Source organism: Symphalangus syndactylus, chromosome 17, assembly GCF_028878055.3.
Source record: "Symphalangus syndactylus isolate Jambi chromosome 17, NHGRI_mSymSyn1-v2.1_pri, whole genome shotgun sequence".
Lineage (NCBI taxonomy): Eukaryota > Metazoa > Chordata > Mammalia > Primates > Hylobatidae > Symphalangus > Symphalangus syndactylus.
This window is the reverse complement of record NC_072439.2, coordinates 23,225,904-23,248,928: the sequence shown is the minus strand read 5'-3', so window position 1 is coordinate 23,248,928 and position 23,025 is coordinate 23,225,904. Positions and strand designations below refer to the sequence as shown.

The window sequence follows — 23,025 nt, the reverse complement described above, 5'->3', positions numbered from 1 at the left end:
GCCATCCTGGCTGAAGGCAGTAAGGTCAGCCCTCTCGCCAGCCTAATAGAATCTTCTTCGTCCCCAGGCAAGGTGACTCTCAGAAGCAACAATAAAGCTCTTCATTTTTTGAGACAGGGTCTTGTGCTGTCACCCAGGCTGGAGGGCAGTGATGCGATCACTCATCCCTGCTGCCTTGGCCTAGGCTCAAGTGATTCTCCTGTCTAAACCTCCCAAGTAGTAGCCACACCTGGCTAATTTTTAATTTTTATTTTTAGTAGTAACAGGGTCTCCCTATGTTGCCCAAGCTGGACTTCAACTCCTGAGCTCAAGCAGTCCTCCTACCCCGGCCTCCCAAAGTACTGGGACTACAGATGTGAGCCACTGCCTGCCTCTGGCCTCTTCCTTTATTTTGACAGCTCAAGAGTGAATTGTTTTTAGAGTTGCTTTTAGAGTTGCTAGTAAATTTAGTGTTGGGGAAAAATGTACTCTCTGGCTGCTAAGATGAACAAGCCTCCGCTCCGCCATGAACCTGCTTCCCTCAGGGTGAGTGGAAGATGAGACATGTCCACCATCGCCATAGCTGAGGCGAGCATGGGCAGTGCTGCATGAGGTCCAGGGGGCGGCAAGAGGCGGGCCTGCCTGGTGGTTGGGAGCACTGGCTCTGGGGGCGGTCCTGAGGTCAGATCCGGTTTGCCCTGTGGCTCCACCCTCTGAGTCTCCTGGACTGCCCGCACAGGAATGAAGAGCAGGGCCTCATGGGATTTGCAGCGGCCTCAGGCTCTCCGGGATCCTTGCTGGGTGCTTTTCCCATCGTGCTCACCCTGATAGCATGTGGTCCCTCCCTTGGTCACTCTTCTTTGTGTGTCTCCTTTTTTTTCCTGCCACTAACTGACTGAATCTTTCTATAGTTTCCATTCATTTTCTTCAAGTAGTAAGTATCTAGCATGCCCGCTGCATGCCGCTAGTGGAGATACAGTGGCACCCAAACAAAGTCCCCATTTGTGGGAAGTTTACGCCACAGCGTGGGGACCAGCTGTGAGCACAGCGCCCAATAATCCTGCAGCATAACTTCAGTGAGAAGTGCTGCACAAAAACAGGGAAGTCAGATGAAGAAAGTTCCCTGGGTGGCCTTTCTGAGGAGGTGACATCGAGCTTGACCTCAGAGGGAACCAACCCTTAAAGGGTCTCAGGGAGGAGAATGTGACCCATCTAGCTTGTAACTGACCAACTTGTGGCCTTGGGGAATGTCCCTTTCTTCCAGAGACCCGCATGCCAAGTGAAATCCTGGCATTTAGCCAGCCCACGGACTGGCCTTCCTGTAAGTCAGGTCCGCCAGGGTGTGGAGGCCACACAGCACAAGCACCAGCCTCCTGCATTGGCCACCTCCCACGAAGTGGCCTGTCCGGTTCAGGGCGGCCTCCCATGGAAGGTGCTAGAAGTTATAAAGCAGTTGTCAGGAGTCAGGCACTGATCCAAGCATTTACTCATTTAATCCGCACAACAGCCCTATGTAGCAGGTATGTCACTATCCCCATCGTACAGATGTGGAAACCGAGATAGCCTGGCTTACCTGAGGTCACGCTGTCAGTAGGCAGAAGAGTCAGGATTTGATCGCAGACTGCCTGGCCCTAGAGGTCATGCTCGCAGCCTCTCTGCCACACTGTCTCCCTGCAGTGCCTGGCACAGGCCAGACCTCAGTGAATGGGAATTAGTCACTGCTGTGGGCGCGCAGGACCATACAGCATTCTCGTGACAGTAAGCGGGCCCTCCTATAATAACCTTTGCCTTTCCTTCCCCAGCTGGAAGGATGGTCTTGCCTTCAATGCCCTGATCCACCGGCACAGACCAGAGCTGATTGAGTATGACAAGCTGAGGAAGGTGAGTGTCTCCAGCTCCCTTGATGGCCCACAGACGTGCCCTGTCTGACCCCCTAACTCCGGGTCACCATCCCCATACCCTTCCATCGCCAGCCTCCAGATCTGGGTTCTGCATGCAGATAGGTGGCCTGGGAGAACCTTGTGCAGGCTCTCCGCAACCCCTGGCTCGGTGGCTGACTCTCACCTCCCTTATTCCCCTCGGGGACTGTCCAGTCTCCCTCCATGGCACTGCAACCCACCCGGGGTTATTTAAGGGCCTGGCCAGCCATGCTTTATAACTCCCCTTCCTCAACCTTCTGGATTCTAGAACCTCCTCTGCCTAAAGGGGCAGAGGGCAAGGAATTCCAAACCATCACCACCAGCCCATGTTGCCCATGCAGGGTCCTGCTGTCATTTGCTTGTACAAAGCCTGTATGGATCCAGGCCCTGCCCACCAGAAGCTGCCAGCCTCATGGGGGAAGGCAGGACAAAAATTTGTCCAAAGCAAAGCACCACACCAGGCCGTGTACATGTGCTCAGGCTGAATGGGGTGGCAGGGCAAATGGGGTCAGAGCAGTGCTGCGGAGGAGGCTAGTGTACCCCAAGCCAGCAGGAGCCAGGAAGGGTCCGGGAAGAAGAGGCAGCTTAGAGCCAGAGGAGGGCTTCCTGCGGGAGGCACGAAATTGCACCCAGCCAGTTCCAGCCACAGCGAGCAAGAGAGCTGGGCCCCGGCCAGGGAGAGTTGGGGTGCAGTGGGCTTTAGTCCTGTAAGCAGTGGGGAGCCCGTGAGGGGGCTGGGGGACACTTCAGGGTGGTTGGGACCTGGGACCTCTCGGTTTGCTCACCTTACCCAGTCTCCAGTGCTCTCTCAGGCCTGGCCCACATCTCCCAGTCAATGTGAAAACTAGGGTTTAGGGCAGGGGGCTTAATCTAGGGTCTGTAGGTGGCTGGAAATTGTATGAAAAGAGTACACCTGCATTTTTCTGGAGAAAAAGCCCATGGTTTGCCCCACAAAGATTTCATGAGGCACTCCTGTGAGTGGGAATTGAATTTATCCAGGCGGTGCCCTCCCGCTCACACATCACACGTGGCTGAGAACTGCCTGAAGAAATCCCCAACCCTAGCCCTCCTGGGTCTCTCCCTCTGGGCCAGCCCTGCCTCCCTCCTGCTCCTGCACCCTGCCCTGATGGAGTTCTTGTTGTCCCCACTTGCCTCCTTCTAGGACGACCCTGTCACCAACCTGAACAATGCCTTCGAAGTGGCTGAGAAATACCTTGACATCCCCAAGATGTTGGATGCAGAGGGTAAGTCATCTCTTCTGTTCAGCCAGCACTGTACTTCCTGATGGCCTTTTCTGTCCAGGGCTGGCCTCGGGCAAGGGCCTGTGGGCACATCAGAGCTTTGGGTCACCTCGGGGAGCTGGCAGAGCCAGTGAGAAGGGCTGAGTGATTCGGGTGAACTGGGGACAGCCATGTCGCCCTGGGAGACGGAGCCAGGGCAGCCTGGGCTGGCCAGATGCCTTCAGGGATGAAGAAGAGTATGGGGAGGGGGAGCTGAAGGATCAACTCTCCTGAGGCTGCATCTCCGCAGGGCCCAGGAAGGACAAGGTGGCTGAGGAGGGGTGCTCCAGGCTTCCTGTGAGCAACCCTGGCCTCTCCCTCCCTACCTGCAGCAGGCATGGAGTATGGAGCCCGCCAAAGTGGAGTGTTTTGTTTTTTCCTTTTCCAGCTTTGCTCCATTTCCCAGCCATGCACTGCCCCAGCTGGGACCTGTGTCTCTGGCCTCTGGTGGCCCTTGGAGTTGATTGTCCTGCTGCTCCTTGAGGCCATTTTCAGAGAGAGGAAGTGACCTCATTTTAATCCGCTTTCCACAGTCTTGTCCTTTCCAGAGCCATGGGAGAGGGAGGGGCTGAGGGTGTGGCTGAGCCCACCCAAGTCACCAGTCACTCTGCGGGTCCCTCTCCCCCAAGGCCGTGGCTTTGGGAGCCCATGGATCCCAATGAGTGACGCCTCCACCCCCCGCCCCACTCGGGCAGTTTAACCCTTGTTGTTCACTTGCAGACATCGTGAACACGGCCCGGCCCGACGAGAAGGCCATAATGACCTATGTGTCCAGCTTCTACCATGCCTTTTCGGGAGCGCAGAAGGTACCGAGCAGGGCCAGGCAGGCCCTCCTCGCCGCCATCGCGCAATGCCGCCGCTGCCTCTCGCCTCCCGTGCTCACCTCATTTCTCTTGCAGACGGCAGTGGCCTCTCTCCGACTGGAAGCCACCCCCAGCTCCCTGGTGTTGCTGCCCCCTCAGCCTTAGCTCACACACCTTTTGGGTACCTCATCTGTGCCAGATTTTTCCAGGCATTGAGGATGCCCTGGTGACTGGGTCAGACAAGGTCCCTGTTCTCAGGGCACTTCCATGCTAGTGGGAGAGACACACAGCAGGCCTGTCACAGGAGTAGAATAGAGAAAATGGGGCCAGATGGGACAGAGATGGCCGGGGTGACCTTCAGCTGGTGCTGTCAATGTGGAGGGGTGACGTGAGCAGGTACTTGCAGCAGGAGCTACTAGATGCAGACTGGGGCATAGGTGTTCCAGGCAGAGGGTGAAGCACTACAAAGGCCCTGAGACAGGAAGAAGCTTGGCTTATTCAAGGACCAGCTAGAGAGGAGTGAGTGACAAGCAGTGACGGGCCAGGCCCAACAAGACCCTTGTGGTGTGGGATAAGAAATTCGTGTTTCACTCTGAGGGCCACGGGAGACCCTTAGGGTCTTACTCCGTGGTGGTAGGTGCTCACTCACATTTTCAGACAGATCATTTAGCAACTGACTCCTCCAGCCCAAAACAAAGCTGCCTTTATAGGGCCCACAGCTAGTCTGTCTCCAGTCCAGGCCTGGTTAGAAAAGGAATGCACCCCATTTGGACTCCACAAAACCCTGCAAGGCATGTCCACGCAGGCCTGGGGCTGGCTTCCAGTCCAGAGCAAGCGCTCTTCCTCCCGCATGAGCCTCAGGCCGGCCCGGCCGCCCTCCCTGCATCTTTCACTCTCTCCTGCCTCTCTCTCTCTTTCTCTCTCTCTCTGTGCAGATATTGTGGGCACTCTGAGGCCAGATGAGAAGGCCATCATGACTTACGTGTCCTGCTTCTACCACGCTTTCTCGGGGGCTCAGAAGGTGAGCTGGGCTGGGCACACCTTGCTGCTGGGGCTGCAGACCTGCCTTCACCACCGCCCTTGCGTCACTCCCGGCCATCTGTGGTTGGAGCCCTGGCCAGGCTGTGGGCTGCCACACCACACAGACTGACCCTGCCAGACTCTGACTCGGAAGGGTCCCCTGGGGCAGGTTTCCTGCCTGGCCGGTGCTGGGCCTGTGCTGAGGACTCACAGACCTTCTCTGTTTGAACACAGCCCACCCAGGTTCTCAGGCGGGGAAACTGAAGCCCTGTGTTACAGTCAGTGGCAGAGCTGGGATTTGACTGCCCGGCGTTCCCACTCGCCCTGTCCATCATCTGCACCAGGGCTGCCTGCCTGCCCCTGCCAGCCCCTTTCGTGGGGAGCACTGGGCTTTACCCCAGTTTTGCAGCTCCTTCCTGCCAGGAAAGGCTCAGCGTGTGCAGCCCGACCTGCACTCACGGTCCCGGCCCTCCAGAGGCCAGGCAGAGCCCGCAGAGCGTGCGTACCAGTGGCCGCCCTCCTGGGCCCAGCTGACCTCATGCCGCCTCACAGCTCCTGCCGGGCCCTCAGCGTTCACGCAGAGGCCCAAGCACTGGTCCCCCTGCTTGCCCTGTGGTCTCTGAAGTACCTCAGGCAGCATTCTCGATGCCTGCTTTGAAGTGTCAGCAGTTGGCACAGGTTCAGAGGAAGAGGCAGAATCGATTGTTGTTTACTGAACATGTACTACACGCTAGGCATCCTCCAAGGCCTTCACATGCACAGGCTTCCAGAGGGTCCCTGTGCACACCCCCAGGAGGGCTAGGCGCAGTTATCCCCATTTGAGAGAGGAGGAATTGAAGTTTAGGGAAACAGAGAGCTGTTCCTAAAACTAAAGGGCGGGGGCCGTACCTTTTGTGGACCCCCTGCTTTGAGCCCCCCATCTAGCAGGTGCATTACCTACCGTCAGTCTGGCCTGGCCCCACTCTGCCACCTCTTGATACTGTGACCTTGGGTGGATTACTTGACCTCAGCTTCCCCACCTGTGAAATGGGCATCACTGTAGTTCGGTCTCACAGGATTGTTCTGGGTGTGAAATGAGCTCCTGCAGGCAAAGGGCTTAGCACAGTGCCTGGCACGGCAGGTGCCATGTAGGCAGTTGCCGGGGAGCCACAGTGGTGGGGAGTGTGGTTCTTCCCAGCCTCAGGCCAGAAAGGCCTCTTCATCTCCTCAGCATGCGATTGGAGCTTGTGTTTGGAGTGTTCTGCTAGAGGGCACGGGCCAGGAGGGTGGAGGGAGGACCCCTGACCCACACTCCCATGGGAAGGTGGGCAGGGACCAGCAGCAATGGACGATTCGTCACCACAGACCCCAACTAACAGCATGTTTGCCATTGCACTCACCCCTACGGGCTCCGAACCAGCCCCCTGCCCACCACATGGCCTCACCAGATTGCTTTTCTTTCTACCCACACTGCTCCCCTGTGCTTAGGGCTGAACTCCAGTCTGGAGGCTCTGAGGGATTTGGGGGGGAGCAGGGACTGGCAGGCGAGCCCAGGACAGCATGGGTGGCTGCTGAGGCGCTGGGCCTGGAGGCTTGTCACTGGCCCCTCTCCTGAGGGAGTAGTGGAGGCCCGGCTGCAGGGCGCTGGCCGGTTGGAAAGGAAAGTGCTGGGTCCCTGTGTGCTCCTCAGGACAGCTCCGTGGTGCTGCTCCTGCGGCCTCATTTCCCTAGAAACCCAGTCCAAGCTCTTGCAAGAGTGCTTTCTGGGGTTCATGTTTTATAAACGCAGAGTGAACCCCAGGCCTAGCGCCGGTGTGCCCATTCTGTCCTGATCGTTTATTTCTAGTCACCGAAGCATTCCCACCTCCTTCCTTTATTCACTCACTCATTCAGCAACCCTGAGCACCGCCAGTGCACCAAGCCCCAAGCTGGATGCGGGAACTCAGCAGTGAAACATGATTCCCCTGCCCTGCGGCAGCCCCGTGCTCACAGAGGACTTGAGTTTCGGGTGCCAGTTGTCTCTGCCAAGTTAGGAGTCAGGGACTGACCTCTGTGACCCCCACAAGCTGCAGCCCTGGCTATGTTTTCCACACTGGTCTGGGGCCCATGTTCATTGGCCGAGGAACCTCCTGGACCTCATCTCTGAGGAGCACTGCCTGGGGCCCTGGGTGTGTGTCCCGCAGCATGGCGTGGGGTGTGCACGTGCGTGTGTGCGCTCACACGAGCCCCGGCTGCCACCTCCCCGCCTGTCTCCAGGTGCCATGTGTGGAGGGGAAAGGCTGGGCGTCGCTGCCTGCAGCACTGGCTCTGAGCCATTGGCCAAGCCTCTCCATTTTCCTTCCCCATCACTCTGTAGACCCTCCTCACTCTTTCTGTTCCTGTTAAGTTGCCGTTTCAACTCCTCCTCTTGGACCCTTTCTGTGCTTCCTGAAAGGTACCTGGTCTCTCTCTCCCCGTGTGCACCCCCTGCCTCCTCTACACTGTTCACTGCCCCCTAGCAGGACAGGGCAGGACGCTCTCCTGTAGTTCAGGCCCAGGGACTATGTCCACCACTCTCACCCTCCAAAGCCCCAGCACTTTTCTGCCCCACGGATGGTGACTTCTGCCCTCTGGAGCTCCTATTAACACTGCTTCCAAGGCAGGAGAGAGGACAGGCCTGAGTGTGCTCCTGTGCATGGACCACTAGGCTCCTCTGGGGCCTGGGCGCCCCTGCTCTGTTGCCCCCAGCTCTCCAGCTCTCGGCTCCCCATCCGTTCACCTTCCCACCGGGAGAGACTCCTCCGCGGTCTTAGGTCCAACGCAGCCAACCCGTCCACCCTCACCCTCCTCTGTGTGGGGCACTAGAGGGTTTGCGAGCAGCAGTGGGAGGGCTCCCCAACCCTCCTCGGTGCCTCCAGGGTCTGGGCTTTCTGGACCCAGGGGCATTTTGCAGTCAGCAGTGAGGATGCCAACAAGGCCTATTGGGACAGGGCACCATCTCACTGGAGCTGTGCTTCCTCTCCTTCCCCTCTGTGAGGAGTTCCGTGGGCCATGGACCAGCTGCTTTCAAGGGACATGCCCGTCAGGAGGGAGGGTGGCCAGCCCCCAGGCAGCCCTGACCGTGTGCTCCCCTCCAGGCTGAAACTGCCGCCAACCGGATCTGCAAGGTGCTGGCTGTCAACCAAGAGAACGAGCACCTGATGGAGGACTACGAGAAGCTGGCCAGCGACGTGAGTGTTCCCCCAGTGAAAGTCAGGGCCACCTCGTTGCCCTCAGCCAGAGGTCACTGTGACTCTTGCAGGGGGAAAGCAGGTGTGGCAGCGAGATGACCTAGAAAAGGCTGCGTGGTCACAGACCGTGGCATTTAGCCAGCTAGTGTGCGACCGCTCCGTTTGCTTCCACAAGGCTAAGGGTCGAACTGGCAGCCACCTTGCCAGCCAGCCCCTGGGCTCCCGAGCTTGGGTTCCTACAGAGATGCTCAGGGACAGTGCTTCCTGGGCACCTCAGTGCTTTAGAATCACCCGGGGAGCTTTGTGAAAGCCCCTCTTCCCGTGCCCTGGCCCTGGAGAGAGTGATTCAGAAGGATGGAGAGGGGCCTGGGAACCAATAGGATAGCAGGCCCTGTGCAGGCACTTCACGAGCCGCGCAGCAAGACGGGAACTCTGATTATCCTCCTTTCCAAGTGAGGAAACTGAGGCCCAGGGAAGGTCAGGCATGTGCCTGCTGTTACATGACTGGTGGGACAGAGAGCTGGGCTTCAACCCCAGGCAGCCCTGCTCGAGAGTCCAAACCCAATGCTTCAGCTGGAAATAAGGGTGGTTAGTGCAGCTCTTCTGGAGGCTCTTCATTTTTGAAATCTCCATATTTAAAAAATAAAAGTAGGCTGGGCGCAGTGGCTCACACCTGTAATCACAGCATTTTGGGAGGCCAAGGCAGGCGGATCACTTGAGGTCTGGAGTTCAAAACCAGCCTGGCCAACATGGTGAATCCTCGTCTCTACTGAAAATACAAAAATTAGCCGGGCATTGTGGCACACACCTGTAGTCCCATCTACTCGGGAGGCTGAGGCTGGAGGATCGCTTGAGCCTGGGAGGCAGAGGTTGCAGTGAGCTGAGACCCTTGCGCCACTGCACTCTAGCCTAGCGACAGAGTAAGACTCCATTAAAATAAAAATTAAATAAAATAAAATTTCCCAAAGAGCAGTGGTTTGACTGCTCATCTAGAACCAGTGGTTCCCAGATTTTGCGATCTCATAGACCAGGAAAATTTGAAAAACTATTTGATGTCCAACCTAAGATGGCCAGCTTTTTATTTTGCCAAGTTACGGATGTTTTAAAAAGAAACACTACCATCTGTTACCACCAGCACTTCTAACACCAAGATAAGGTAAAAAGGTTATTCTTAGAACCCCAGCCATTGCCAAGAAAGGGCAGCTGGCAGCACGCCTCACAATGTATCCACACAGGGGTATTTCTGTCCTTGAATTTCTCACTTTGCCAGAAGTTGGCATTTGGGAACCACTTCTCCAGCTTGTCCATGTTGGCAGATAACTGATTTTATACTTCTAGAATTGTTTTATTATTTTTTTGAGATGGAGTTTCACTCTTGTCACCCAGGCTGGAGTGCAATGGCACAATCTTGGCTCACTGCAACCTCTGCCTCCCAGGTTCAAGCAATTCTCCTGCCTTAGCCTCCCAAGTAGCTGGGATTACAGGCGCGCACCACCACGCCCAGCTAATTCTTGTATATTTTTTAGTAGAGATGGGGTTTCACCATGTTGGTCAGGCTGATCTTGAACTCCTGACCTCAGGTGATCCACTCACCTCAACCTCCCAAAGTGGTGGGATTACAGGTGTGAACCAGCGTGCCTGGCCTAGAATTGTTTCAGAATGTCCAATTGTTTGTTACCCTTCCTCACTCCATCAAAGATCTGAGTAGCTCCTAAAAGAATATGTTTGTTTCTTCTTCAATTTTATTTTCTAAGTTATGTCCCAGGCCCAGTGCACGCACTGGCCTAGCCAGACTGAGCCAGGTGGGCTTGTCGGCCTTGCCCTTGAGGCACTTAGTGAGCCCGGAAGCAGTGAGGCTCTCAGCATGGAGCTCAGTGAAGACAGCGGCAGTGGGGCATGTGACAGCATGGAAGGGGACCTTTTTGGTGGGGGCATGGGAGTGGAGTTTTCCCCTCTTAGACCTGAGGGAAAAGACTAAGAGCAAAGGCATGGGCCAGGCATGGTGCCTCACCCCTGTCATCCCACCACTTTGGGAGGCTAAAGTGGGATTGCTTGAAGTTCAGGAGCTCCAGACCAGCCTGGGCAGTATACTGAGACCCCCTTCTCTATAAAAACTTAAAGTCAGCCAGGCTCGGAGGTAGGCACCTGTAGTCCCAACTACTTGGGAGACTGAGGCAGAAGGATGGCTTGAGCCCGGGAGGTTGCTATGATCGTGCCACTTCACTCCAGCCTGGATGACAAAGCATGAACCTGTCTTTAAAAAGAAAAGCACAGGCAGGAACAGGAAGTAACAAGAGAACAGTACAGTGATGCAGGGACAGGGAGGGGGCCCACGCTCCCAGAGTTCCGGGTTGGGGGTTCCAGCAGGAATGGTGGAGAAGTTGGGCTGGGGAGCAGGGGTAAGCCCCTAAGTTGGGACCCTCAAAGATCCAGATCCCATGTGCCCATAAGCTGGGGGGGGGCAGCCCATCAGCACTCTGAGGGCCCCCCACAAAGGCCACCCTGGCTTCTGTGGCCCACAGCTCCTGGAGTGGATCCGGCGCACCATCCCCTGGCTGGAGGACCGTGTGCCCCAAAAGACTATCCAGGAGATGCAGCAGAAGCTGGAGGACTTCCGCGACTACCGGCGCGTACACAAGCCGCCCAAGGTGCAGGAGAAGTGCCAGCTGGAGATCAACTTCAACACGCTGCAGACCAAGCTGCGCCTCAGCAACCGGCCCGCCTTCATGCCCTCCGAGGGCAAGATGGTCTCGGTGAGCGCCAGGATTCACAGGGGAGCAGCTGTGAGGGGCAGAGGCAGCCCTAGAACTGCCTGTGGGCTCACCGTTTGGCCAGCGTAATCCTTCCTAAGTTGTTGATGTCCTGTGGGACATGGCATGGCCTTTCAGATGCAGGGGTCGGGGAGGGGTGCACTTCACTCAGCACTGTGCTCCCCTTTGGCCCTCACTCACTGTATTTTACACCCAGGGTTTTATACGCACCCCAAATCCTTGCCACACCTTGTGTGGGTGTGGAGTGGTGTCAGTTTGGAGCCCCGGTCTGCCATGATGGCAGGACCGCCATGTGCTTGAGGCCCTTCATCAGCGGAGGGGCAGTGCGCCCTGGACAGTTACCACCTCCCCATCTATGATATTCATCCATTGATTCATGCACTCACCCGTTCACGCATTCATTTTGTTAATCCAGAATTGATTGTACCTGCTGAGTGCTGGGGGGCCCTGTGTAGGCATCCAGATATAATAGCAAAGCATGGCACAGACATGACCCCAGCCAAGTTCTGCCAGCTTTCCATCAGCATCCCTTGGAGACATCCCCCTGGGTGCCCCCGCTTCCTTTTGATAGCCCTGCCTGCTCCTGCCCTGCCCCAGGACATCAACAACGGCTGGCAGCACTTGGAGCAGGCTGAGAAGGGCTACGAGGAGTGGCTGCTGAATGAGATCCGCAGGCTGGAGCGGCTCGACCACCTGGCAGAGAAGTTCCGGCAGAAGGCCTCCATCCACGAGGCCTGGACTGACGGTACGGCCCAGCTCTGCCCCACTCTGCCCAGCCCCGCTCCCGCGCTCCCCTCCTGTCTCTCAGGCACGCATGAGTGTGCACACACAGCCCCCTGCCGTGTTGGGTCTGTTTCTCAGGTGCCCTTTCTTGCTGCTTGGGAGCATGTGTGTGTGTCAGAAATGTTGCTTTAGAGACAAGTTCAGTGGCTCATACCTGTAATCCCAGCACTTTGGCAGGCCAAGGCAGGAGGATCACTTGAGCCCAGGAGTTTGGGACCAGCCTGGGCAACATAGCGAGACCCTGCCTATACAAAAAGATTTTAGAATAAAATTAGCCAGGCATAGTGGTGCACACCTGTGGTCCCAGCTACTTTGGAGGCTGAGGTGGGAGGATCCATTGAGCCAGGGAGATCAAGGCTGCAGTGAGCCATGATTGTACCACTGTACTCCAGCCTGGGTGACAGAGTAAGACCCTGTCTCAAAAGAAAAAAAAGGAAACAAATGCTGCTCTGGGTTCCTTTAGCCCCAGAAAGCAGGGACCATTCAGGGGCCAGGTTGCCAGGGTCTTTGTTGCCCTGTCTGCCCTCGCCTCATAGGTGGGCCGCTGTCAGTCATCCAGGAACACAGCCGAGCACCCTCCAGCACTTCAGGGAAGTGACCTTACACCCATCCGTTTGTCCCCTCTGCATCCCCTCTGTGTGTCTTCTCCATCCGGGGCGAGTGTGTGGGGCAGGCCTCTTCCATCCCCTGCACCCTGTGTTCAGAGTTGGCTTCCCTCTCCCACACCTCTGTGAGCATGGACAGCAGGCTGGGGAGCCCGTGTTCACTGGCACATCCCTCAGGCTAGAGGAGGGCCTGCCTCCTGGGCCTGCTGCCGGACCGCAGACAGTGCTCACCCTCAGACAGTGCTCACCCACTGCCTTTGGCCCACCCTTCAGCATGGCCCACCTGCGAGCTCCTCCCACCTCCCATCCCTTCCCAGAGCCTCCTTCCCGGGCCTGGCTCCCCCTGCAGGAGCGCTGCCGTGCTGTGCTTTCTGTTCTCGGCAGCCCTGCAGCTGCCTGGCCGTTGGCTCCGGATATGGGATTCCATCACGTCCCTCGTCCTCCTTTGGGTCACGCCAAGGTTGAGATTCCAGATCCCAGGAGTCTGGAAGCCTTCAGAAAGCTGCCAGTGCCTGGGAGAGCTGCAAGAGCCACCCATAGGACTCCTCTCCCATTCTGGCCACCTCCTTCCCAACGCTGTCTCCCTGGCCCTCCAGCCGCCACTCCGCCCAGCTGAGCCCTTCCTTGCATTCCTGAGTGCAGTTTCTCACCCCTCCCCACCCTGGCCCGCATGCGAGTGTGCAGCTCCACACAGCCCACAGCCCTGGCCACGGCCCAGCTTGTGCCCTACTCACATGAGCTCAGCTCACCATTCCCGTGGCAGCTGCCAGCCTCAGAGCAGCCCAGCCCCTTTGCTGCCAGGAAAGAGTGCGAGAGTGAATGGTGAGGGAGGAAGGGCCTGGCCAGGCCGGGTGCCGCACTTCCCTCTTGCCTGGCAGAAAGGCATCCATGTGAGGAGAGCATGTTGGCACTGATGCCATCTTGTGTGGGTTGGTGGCCTCCATCCATTCCCAGATTCACTCATTCATTCAACAGACAGCTCAGGTGGCTCCAGCCGTCCTTATCCATGGAGGCCTGGGCGTTGCCCTGTGGGTGAACCTTCTGGGGGTCCCTCTGCAGGGCTCCGTGAGGCCCTGCAGATGATTTCCTGAGGCCTAGGGGCTGGGTGTGGTGGCCCCAGTGGCATTCCTCCCCTGGGAAGGGCTCTGGGGCCGCCTTCACCTGAGGTGTTTAGAAGCCAGCTCAGTCTCCGGCCAGGGCCCAACTGGTTCAGCGGCCTCCACACGTCCCTGCCCCACCCCTGCCTGACTGGGCATCCACCCAGGTCTGCCCATGGCGTCTGCCAGAGCCCCCAGGCAGGCTGGCCTACTAATTCCCGAGACTCAGAGCCTCTGTCCTCTCAAGCAGCAGTTACGTGAAACAGGACAGGCAGGCCCTCTACACCCCAGGGTCTGGTCGCAGCGGCCTCCTCCGCCCTGGGGTGGGTGGGCCACCTTCACTCCACGCCCCTCACCATCCCCCACAGCCTGCAGCAGAAGGGTCGTCGTGGATGCTTCTCTGAGGGACTTCATTTCCTGGGAATACGACCAGCCCCCAACGACCCCTTGTCCCCACTCCGGCTGTCCCTTGGCCTGGATCCCAGATAGCTGTGGCCATGGCCCGCTGCCCACATCCTCTCGGTGCACCCTTGTTGGGACTCTGCTGAGGCAGAGGGAGATGTCACCTACTGTTTCTGGTTCCCACCCCTGGGAGAAAGCAGTTGGAGAAGGGAATTGCAAGGCCGCCTTGTGGCTGAGCCTCCTGCCCCAGGGCTACGCAGCAGGGCCAGTAGAGCCAGAGTGTCCCAGGCCTCCCACTTCTTGGCCGTCAGCACCACAGCCGATCCTGTGGGGAGTCTGGTAGGTGCCTGACAGACAGATGAGACCAGGAGAGGCTGAGGTGAGGCTGGTACTGGCTCCATGCCTGCTGTGCTTGAACACCACCTCACTGAAACTTGAGAATAGTTCCAGGCCACCCAGGTGCTGGGGCTGGCCCCATTTTACAGATGAAGGCACAGGCCCAGAGAGGCCCCGGTGGCTGCACTGGGCAGGCAGCTGTCAGGTGCTGGGACAGAGCTGAGGGGATCTCCGCTACCACTCGGGGGAAGCCCAAGGTGGTGTACCTGAGGCAGGGCCCCTATAGGAGCTGGGGTGTAGCCACCTTCCCAGGCTGGCATTTTCCCTGCGGTTCCCTAAAGACCTTCACTTGCTTGCAGGGCTTCCTTGAGCCTTGGTTCTGGGATGTGTAATTAGCCAGGATCCGGGACTAATAATAGTGTTCCTCCTTTCCTTCAAAGGGCCTGACGGTGGGCCCACCCCACTGCACACAGGACACTTTAGGACAGCATGGGGTACTTAGACATGGGAGAGGACCACCATCTGTGCGGGTGCAGGGTCAGGCTCCTAGAAGAAGCTGGCTCCGATGCTTCCCCTTCCCCAAGCCTGCTGGGACATGGGCTTTGACCCCGGGTGCTTCTCCAGATCAAAGCCCTCCAGAAACAGGTGCTACCTTTTTTTTTTTTGAGAGGAGTCTCACTCTGTCCCCGACGCTGGAGTGCAGTGGCGTGATCTCGGCTCACTGCAAGCTCTGCCTCCCGGGTTCATGCCATTCTCCTGCCTCAGCCTCCTGAGTAGCTGGGACTACAGATGCCCGCCACCATGCTTGGCTAATTTTTTGTGTTAGCCAGGATGGTCTCGATCTCTTGACCTCGTGATCCGCCCGCCTCGGCCTCCCAAAGTGCTGGGATTACAGGCATGAGCCACCGTGCCCGGCCAGGTGCTACCTTTTCAAGCTGTGCTACCACAGCCCGATTTGTATGGTTTGCTACTAACAAAAGTTGCTAAGTTTAGGACACACGGGTTGAGATGGAATCCCTCTCTCAGGCTCACCAACCCTGAAGTGTCCATCCAGGTCCATCCAGGTTACAGTTGGGCTTAGAGATCCCTGGAGGGTACGGAAGAAGGTTCTGGAAGTTTCCATGCCACCGTCATTGGCGTGGAAGGATGTGGGGTCCACAGTCTCTCTTTCCCTCCCTCTGCTTGGACAGCCCCTCCAGACTGCTGCCCCACAGCTGCCATGCTGTGGTCTAAGTGCCTCTCTGCTCCCACCAGGGAAGGAAGCCATGCTGAAGCACCGGGACTACGAGACGGCCACACTATCGGACATCAAAGCCCTCATTCGCAAGCACGAGGCCTTCGAGAGCGACCTAGCCGCGCACCAGGACCGTGTGGAACAGATCGCCGCCATTGCCCAGGAGCTCAAGTACGTGCGGGCTCAGGACACTCCCATCACCTGGCTCCCACCACAGCCTGCCCAGACTGGTGGCGGCAGCACGCCGAGGCCCAGCCTGCCTCAAGGCCCGGAATAGGGTCCCCAATGCCCCAACTGCACCTCCTTCCAGAAGCCAGGGAAGGGCCTTATGGGATGAGGCCTTTTGCCCATCCTGTCTCAGCCCCAGATGGGACACCTGAAGGATTTGGATTCTCTAGCAGGAGGGAGGTGTCTGGCCCCTTGTCTTGATTCTTCAGGCTTCAGGGGTCCCTGGGGGTGCCACTTCTCCTGGCCACCCCAAGTAGGCCCTGGCCCCCTGATGGGCTGGGCCCCGGCCTCCGTTGCTCCCAGCCATAGGTCCCTGAGGGAACCAGGCTGCACAGTGAGCCTATTGTTCTGCTCGGCCCCTTCCCTTTCTTGCTCAGAATACACTTATTGTAAGAGCTTCCAGGCAGCCCGGCTCCTTCCCCTCCCCACCCAGTCAGATAAACTTTTGTACACAATTAGTACGCTGAGGCTCGCGCTGGTGAATGGGGCCTTATTCCACCAGCGCGGCGGCCAGCAGCAGGGCAGGCCCAGGCAGCAGGAGGCCCAGGCCATTACTTCATGGAAAATCCACAGGCCCTCGAGGGCATCAGGGCTCCCAAAATAGCTGTCTGCTCAAAAATAGGATCCTTGGCTATAACTGCTTTTTCCACCGACACCCCCACCCCACCACAGTCACCCCCAAAGGTCTGCTTATTCCTACGAGTCCAAGGCCCAGCCCTGCTGCCCAGTGGAGCCCCGTGCTGGGCAGAGCTGGTTTCCTCCCCGACTCACTACCCTCCACTGCCCGGCTGCTTTGAGCTTTCCCCATTGGCTCAGCCAGAGGCAAGAGTCCCGTGGGGCCATCACAGCATTGGGAACCACAGCTGCTTATTTGGCCCAGTTGGAGCACCCCAGGGGTCCTGCCACCACCACGTCCATGCCAAGGAGAACAAGGTCACAGACACAGCACCCTCGGGGGTGTGGGGGTGGGACACAGGCAGCTTCCCCAGTGACGGAGGAGCCCCTGGAAGCTGGTAGGAAACAGACTTGAAATAAACCCTAGGCTTGCCCCCTTCTCAGGCCCTGGGCAACGCTATGTGAAACCCATTACTCTGCTAGGAACAAGTGGTCCCCGAAGCAGCTTCCTGGACAGTAGCCCTGGAGGAATGGAAGGGAGGGCTGTCCGGGTCCTGTCTGTTCCGCTGAGGGGGAATTACAGAGGCCTGTGGACCGTCCAGGATGAGCCGGATGGGCAGCCCTGCTGAGCACTGATTAATGGTGACAGCAAAAACTCACTGAGCTCTCAGGGCTTTATGTGTACCAGCTCATTTAATCCCCACATCAACTGTGTTACTGAGGGAACTGAGGCACAGAGAGGCCAAGAAGTTTGCCCAGGGTCACACAGCAAGGGAGTGGTTGAGATGGGAATAGAGCCCAGGCCCCCAGCCCTACTGTGGAGCACGGCCTCAGTCCCTGTCCGCTGTCTGTGGCTGGCTCGCCTGGTCCCCGTGTCCTGTTCCTCCCCGGAGTCGTTCCCTGCCCCCTACCCCTCCTCAGGCCCCAAGGCCTGGTTGAAGGGCCACACTCTTAGCTGATAGTGGCAGAATGAGTCAGGGATGGGTGAACAGGAGGAAGCCCCTTCCCTGCTCACCCCTGGTTATCACCTGTTAACCAGCCCTGTTATCTCCCTTCCCTTCTACCCTGGGGGTCCCACGGGCCAGAACCAAGCTGTGATTTGATTGACCAATTAGTGATTGGTTGTTGATATCCTGGAATGTTGACTGCCCCGACACCCCGGCCTGGGAACCTTGGGGGTAGATGGGTCCAAGCCACCTCGCCACTCGCCCCTGCTGGGTCTCATTGCTCTCTGCCCGGCCTGCAGTGAGCTGGATTACTACGACTCCCACAATGTCAACACTCGGTGCCAGAAGATCTGCGACCAGTGGGACGCCCTCGGCTCTCTGACCCACAGTCGCAGGGAAGCCCTGGAGGTGAGGAGGGGGTGACATCACCCACGGAGCTCTGTGCCCCTGCTGCCCCGGGGCTGGTGGTGTGGATAGTGTCCAGACCCATGAGCTCCCCCCACCTCCCACGGAGAGGATGTTCTCTGACTCCTCAGGGCCCTCCGGGCCCCTCCCCGCCCCTCCTGCTCACATATTGACCTGCCTTCCCTCTGTCCCTGCCCCCTTCCCTCCCACACACCAGAAAACAGAGAAGCAGCTGGAGGCCATCGACCAGCTGCACCTGGAGTACGCCAAGCGCGCGGCCCCCTTCAACAACTGGATGGAGAGCGCCATGGAGGACCTCCAGGACATGTTCATCGTCCACACCATCGAGGAGATTGAGGTCCGTACCCCCTGGCCCCCCATCTTCCCAAGAGCCTCTGTGGGGCTGGGCCGCCCCCTCACTCCAGCTCCTCCCCCAGGGCCTGATCTCAGCCCACGACCAGTTCAAGTCCACCCTGCCAGACGCCGATAGGGAGCGCGAGGCCATCCTGGCCATCCACAAGGAGGCCCAGAGGATCGCTGAAAGCAACCACATCAAGCTGTCAGGCAGCAACCCCTACACCACCGTCACCCCACAGATCATCAACTCCAAGTGGGAGAAGGTGGGCCAGGGCCATCGGGAGGGGCTGGGGCAGGATGGCGGGGCTGGGGGCCGCCTCCCTGACTGCTCCCGCACCACGTCTCCTCTGCCAGGTGCAGCAGCTGGTGCCAAAACGGGACCATGCCCTCCTGGAGGAGCAGAGCAAGCAGCAGTCCAACGAGCACCTGCGCCGCCAGTTCGCCAGCCAGGCCAACGTCGTGGGGCCCTGGATCCAGACCAAGATGGAGGTGAGGCGCGGCCGAGCCCCACAGAGCTGAGAAGGTTCCAAGGGAGCTCCCGTAGTGAGGGGGTCCCCAGCCAGCCCAGGGCCTGCAGACTGAGGCGCCTGGCAGAGCAGGTCCCAATTCTCACCACCCAGGGGCCGTGATCACCCGGCGGGGGTTAGGAGAGTCCACAGAGCTTGTACCTGGAATCCTGGCACCTGGGGAGGCTGAGGCGGGCAGATCGCTTGAGCCCAGGAGTTCGAGACCAGCCTGGGCAACATAGTGAGACCCCAACTCTACAAAATACAAAAATTAGCTGGGCGTGATGGTGCGCAGCCCAAGGAGGTCGAGGCTGCTGTGAGCTATGATCATGCCATTGCACTTCAGCCTGACAGACCCTGTGGTCTCCAGTGGGCTACCCATGGGAGGTGGGTTTAATCCCCGAATGCCCTGGTCTGATGATTGTGAGACTCAGGCACTATTGAACCTCTGATCCTGTCCTCCCAGCTCTAAAATGGGGATGAAAACAGTTACTTTATTACTTCAGCAAATGCTTTTTGCACCGACTAACCAGCCACATGAGTGCTGTCATTCTTACAGCAGTTCTGGCCACCACTCACTGAGCGCTCACTACGTGCCAGGCAACCAGGCTGGCAGCAGGCAACCTCATTTAAACCCAGCAAGCCTGAGAGGGGGTCCGGGTGCCAGGCAGGTCAGCCCTGAGGTTCATGCCAGCCATGCAGCATGTGGATTTGTGGGTGCCGAGAAATGGAGTGCCCGAGGTCAGGAGCCACAGCCAGGCTGGGGTTGAGATCCCAACTCTCCCTCTAACAGCACTGATCTGTCCTCCATGAGTCTCAGTTTCTACCTCTGCAGTCAGGGCCTGCCGCAGCCCTGGCCTCACAGAAAGGTCAAGGGTAAAATGAAGTTGGGCACGGGGAACACTTGGCAGAGAAAGCCTCCCTGTCATTGTCATAGCTGCTTTAACATGAGAGGGCAGGACCAGAGGGGACAGTCGTGAGCAGTGGGCCTTCCCTCCCAGGGACCCATGGGCCAAGGCCCCAGGCCAGAGAGGCCCCGGGGAAGATGCAGGCCAGCAGCGCGAGTGGGCTCCTCCAGGTGGTCAGTGGTGGCAGGCCCACCAGCCTCACTTCACCACATGCACCCACCCCCGTAGGAGATCGGGCGCATCTCCATTGAGATGAACGGGACCCTGGAGGACCAGCTGAGCCACCTGAAGCAGTATGAACGCAGCATCGTGGACTACAAGCCTAACCTGGACCTGCTGGAGCAGCAGCACCAGCTCATCCAGGAGGCCCTCATCTTCGACAACAAGCACACCAACTATACCATGGAGGTGCGCAGCTGCCCTGCCCACTGGCCCTTCCACCAGCACGGCCGGCTTCCTCACTGGAAATGGTTCGGGCCAGTGAGAAGATAGCTGTCTGCTGTCTGTTGTTTTTCACTCTGTTTAAAAATTATTGAAGAGACCAGCACTTTAGGAGGCCAAGGTGGGAGGATGGCTTGAGCCCAGGAGTTCAAGACCAGCCTGGGCAACATAGCAAGACCCTGTCTCTACAAAAAATGAAAATATTAGCCAGGCATGGTGGTGCATGCCTATAGTCCCAGCTCCCCAGGAGGCTGAGGTGGGCAGATTGCTTGAGCCAGGGAGGCAGAGGTTGAGGTGAGCCGAGGTCATGCCACCACACTTCAGTCTGGGTGACAGAGCCAGACTCTGTCTCAAAAAAAAAAAAAAAAGAGATTGAAAAGACTAGATCAAAATGTTTAGACGGTTTTAAAAATTACACTTTCCCTAGCACTGCTCTCATCACCATGACAATGCCCCTCACAGGACAAGCTGGTCTAGGGGCCCACAGAGGGCACCGTTTGCCCTGTGGCCTCAGCAGTTATCAGCCTTGCTTGGGGCCAGAGCCAGCCAGCGGGTGCCGGGTCAGGGCAGTAGCTCCCACTGGCTAACACTCCGGGGATGTTACAAGCTGGTCGCCATCATATTGGTAGCTTGAGAAACCAAAAGACTGGACACTCTTGATCCACCCCATACAGGTCCACAGATGCTTCAAACCAGAGTTGGCTTTTTTGTTTTTTCCCCCTGAGAGCCAGTGGTGAGACACTGACCAGAGTATGTCCAAACGGTCTCTACGGGGATCCCAGCACAAGATTCATGGGTCCTTGCCCTTCTGCTGCCCCTGTAGCTGGGAAACACACTTACTGTGGAGACATAAGCCCCGTGATTGGCAGAGGCAGCAGGGAGGCACCATGGCCCGTGTCCCCCGTGAGGTGTACAGGAGAGCAGGGGCTTTCCCCAAGGCGGGGCAGGCTCCCGAGGACATCCCCACCACGGTGAGGACAGTTCACAGCACCGGGGCCACGGTCACGCCCCCGTCTTCCCGCAGCACATCCGCGTGGGCTGGGAGCAGCTGCTCACCACCATTGCCCGCACCATCAACGAGGTGGAGAACCAGATCCTCACCCGCGACGCCAAGGGCATCAGCCAGGAGCAGATGCAGGAGTTCCGGGCGTCCTTCAACCACTTTGACAAGGTGAGCAGCCTGCCACCTCCTCAGCCTCTCCCCTCCCACTGTTGCTGTCCCAGCCCACACCTTCGTCTCTGCATCTGTTCATCCGTTCCCATCACAGTTGCTGAGCATCAGCTGCCACTCCCAGGGCCAGCAGGGCCCTGCCACTGTCAGGGTGTGGGCGTGCGGCACCAAGACCCCAGCCCAGGCCACTTCACACACACAGGCAGGGGGCCGGAGGCCCCAATTCCTGCCCTCTGGGGTGGCATCCTCACCACCCCCGGGGCAGATGAAGTCTCAGCACACTGGGAAACTGGACACAGACACCCCACACGGTGCTTTTAGAATTTAGATTTGGTCCGGCAGCCTCATCAGAGGGGCCCTGAGCGCCAGAGTTTGCTGCCATCCTCAGCCCACGCTGCCGGGCTGACAGACTGAGAAGTGTGCAGCCTCAGCTCTGCATCTGGCGCCCCCAGGACAGGGTACAGTCCCCTCTGTCCCACTCCAAATCCCAAAGGCAAGGAGAACCTCCGCCTACCTCCCACCAGTCCTGGGACTTGTCCTCAGTTCTGTAGCATCCAGCTGCTACCCCTGCTGTGGGCAGAGAGGTCGGGGGGGCCTCTGCCTGCCTTTGAGCTTCCGAGGTTGGGGGCAGGATGAAAGGGGCCCGCGCCGCCCCCAACCCCACGCGTCCCTGGCCACATCTCCTTGTCCATGTCGCCTCTAACTCTGTGTTTCCCTCCCCTACGTGTCCCTTCCCCCTGCCCTCTGCATGTGGCCCCGATCCCTCATCCTGGTCTCCACGCCGCCCCTCCCGCACACCTGCCTTCGGATGGCCCGGCAGGATCATGGCGGGGCACTGGGGCCCGAGGAGTTCAAGGCCTGCCTCATCAGCCTGGGCTACGACGTGGAGAACGACCGGCAGGTACTGCACCCTGGGCCCCAGCAGACCGTGGCATTAACTGCTCTCTCTCTCTCTCTCTCCTTCTCTCTTTCTCCCCTCGCCATCCCACCCCTGCCATCCTGTGTGCCATCTCACGGCTCTCTTGCCTCCCTGCCCACATCTCCCTGGACACCTTCCCTGTTACCTGGTCTCTTGGGGCCGCTGTCTCCCTGCTCCCCGCCACTGTCCTGTCTGCCCGCTGTGCACATGGGGCGGCCCCTCTTGCCTACTCTGGGCGCGGCCTCCTCTGCTATGCCTGCGTCCTCGGAGCAGAAGCAGACAGGCAGCATGGACTCCGATGACTTCAGGGCTCTGCTTATCTCCACAGGATACAGCCTGGTATGCAGCTCTGTCTCCCCAGCCACCCGCTCCTCCTCCTCCTCCTCCCCCGACCTCTCCCCCTCACCGCCTCCAGAGCTTCCTCGTCCTCGGGGACACTCCTCCGCCCGAGCAGTGCAGCCGTGCCTGCCTCTTCCTCTGCTGCACCTGCCGGGGTGGGGTCCCTCCGATGACTTCCCAAGCCCCCCTTCTTCCCTAGAAGTCTCCAGAGAGAGGGAGCAGCTCTCCCACTCTCTCCCCTTTTTCTTTCTCTTTCTCTCTCTCTTTCTTCCCCATCCTCCAGAGCTAACTCGTGAGCCTGGGCTGAGGGCAGTAGACCCCAGTTCCCTGCTGTCGGAGACCATGGGAGGGGAGGGTGCAGAGAGGCCCTGCTTCCCGGCCTGGGGCACTAGGGGCTTGGAGGCCTGGGGCAGCCAGAGCAGTGGCAGGCTCTGCCCGGGGCCAAGGCTGCTGGAGCAGGTGGGGAACAGGGCGCACGCACACCTGGGTTGGGCCCTACTCTCTTGGCTGTTTCCCTGGAGACCCCACCAGTGTGGGCCTGGGTGCCCCTGCCCCACTAAATGTCGGGTGTCCCCCGCCCCACCCCCTCCTTGCAGGGTGAGGCCGAGTTCAACCGAATCATGAGCCTGGTCGACCCCAACCATAGCGGCCTTGTGACCTTCCAAGCCTTCATTGACTTCATGTCGCGGGAGACCACCGACACGGACACAGCCGACCAGGTCATCGCTTCCTTCAAGGTCCTGGCAGGGGACAAGGTGAGCGAGACCCCTAC

At 58.6% G+C, this 23,025-nt stretch overlaps 1 protein-coding gene across 14 annotated transcripts in view; it reads left to right on the top strand.

Annotated features, from left to right (window-relative positions):
- Positions 1-23,025, top strand: part of ACTN4 (actinin alpha 4) — an 83,619-nt gene that overhangs the window by 59,302 nt on the left and 1,292 nt on the right. For 2 of the 14 annotated variants that reach the window (XM_055250962.2, XM_063621143.1), the window contains exons 6-20: positions 1,782-1,860; positions 3,061-3,142; positions 3,899-3,984; positions 8,097-8,189; positions 10,712-10,942; positions 11,558-11,705; positions 15,438-15,588; positions 17,507-17,615; positions 17,830-17,970; positions 18,050-18,232; positions 18,324-18,458; positions 19,612-19,791; positions 20,849-20,995; positions 21,816-21,896; positions 22,850-23,008. In XM_055250962.2, the coding sequence (XP_055106937.1) occupies positions 1,782-1,860; positions 3,061-3,142; positions 3,899-3,984; positions 8,097-8,189; positions 10,712-10,942; positions 11,558-11,705; positions 15,438-15,588; positions 17,507-17,615; positions 17,830-17,970; positions 18,050-18,232; positions 18,324-18,458; positions 19,612-19,791; positions 20,849-20,995; positions 21,816-21,896; positions 22,850-23,008 (2,005 nt within the window). Of the gene's footprint in view, positions 1-1,781; positions 1,861-3,060; positions 3,143-3,898; positions 3,985-4,916; positions 5,003-8,096; positions 8,190-10,711; positions 10,943-11,557; positions 11,706-12,740; positions 12,751-15,417; positions 15,589-17,506; positions 17,616-17,829; positions 17,971-18,049; positions 18,233-18,323; positions 18,459-19,611; positions 19,792-20,848; positions 20,996-21,815; positions 21,897-22,187; positions 22,254-22,849; positions 23,009-23,025 lie in introns of all 14 variants that reach the window. The other 12 variants (XM_055250961.2, XM_055250966.2, XM_063621144.1 and 9 more) reach the window with 12 other exon arrangements.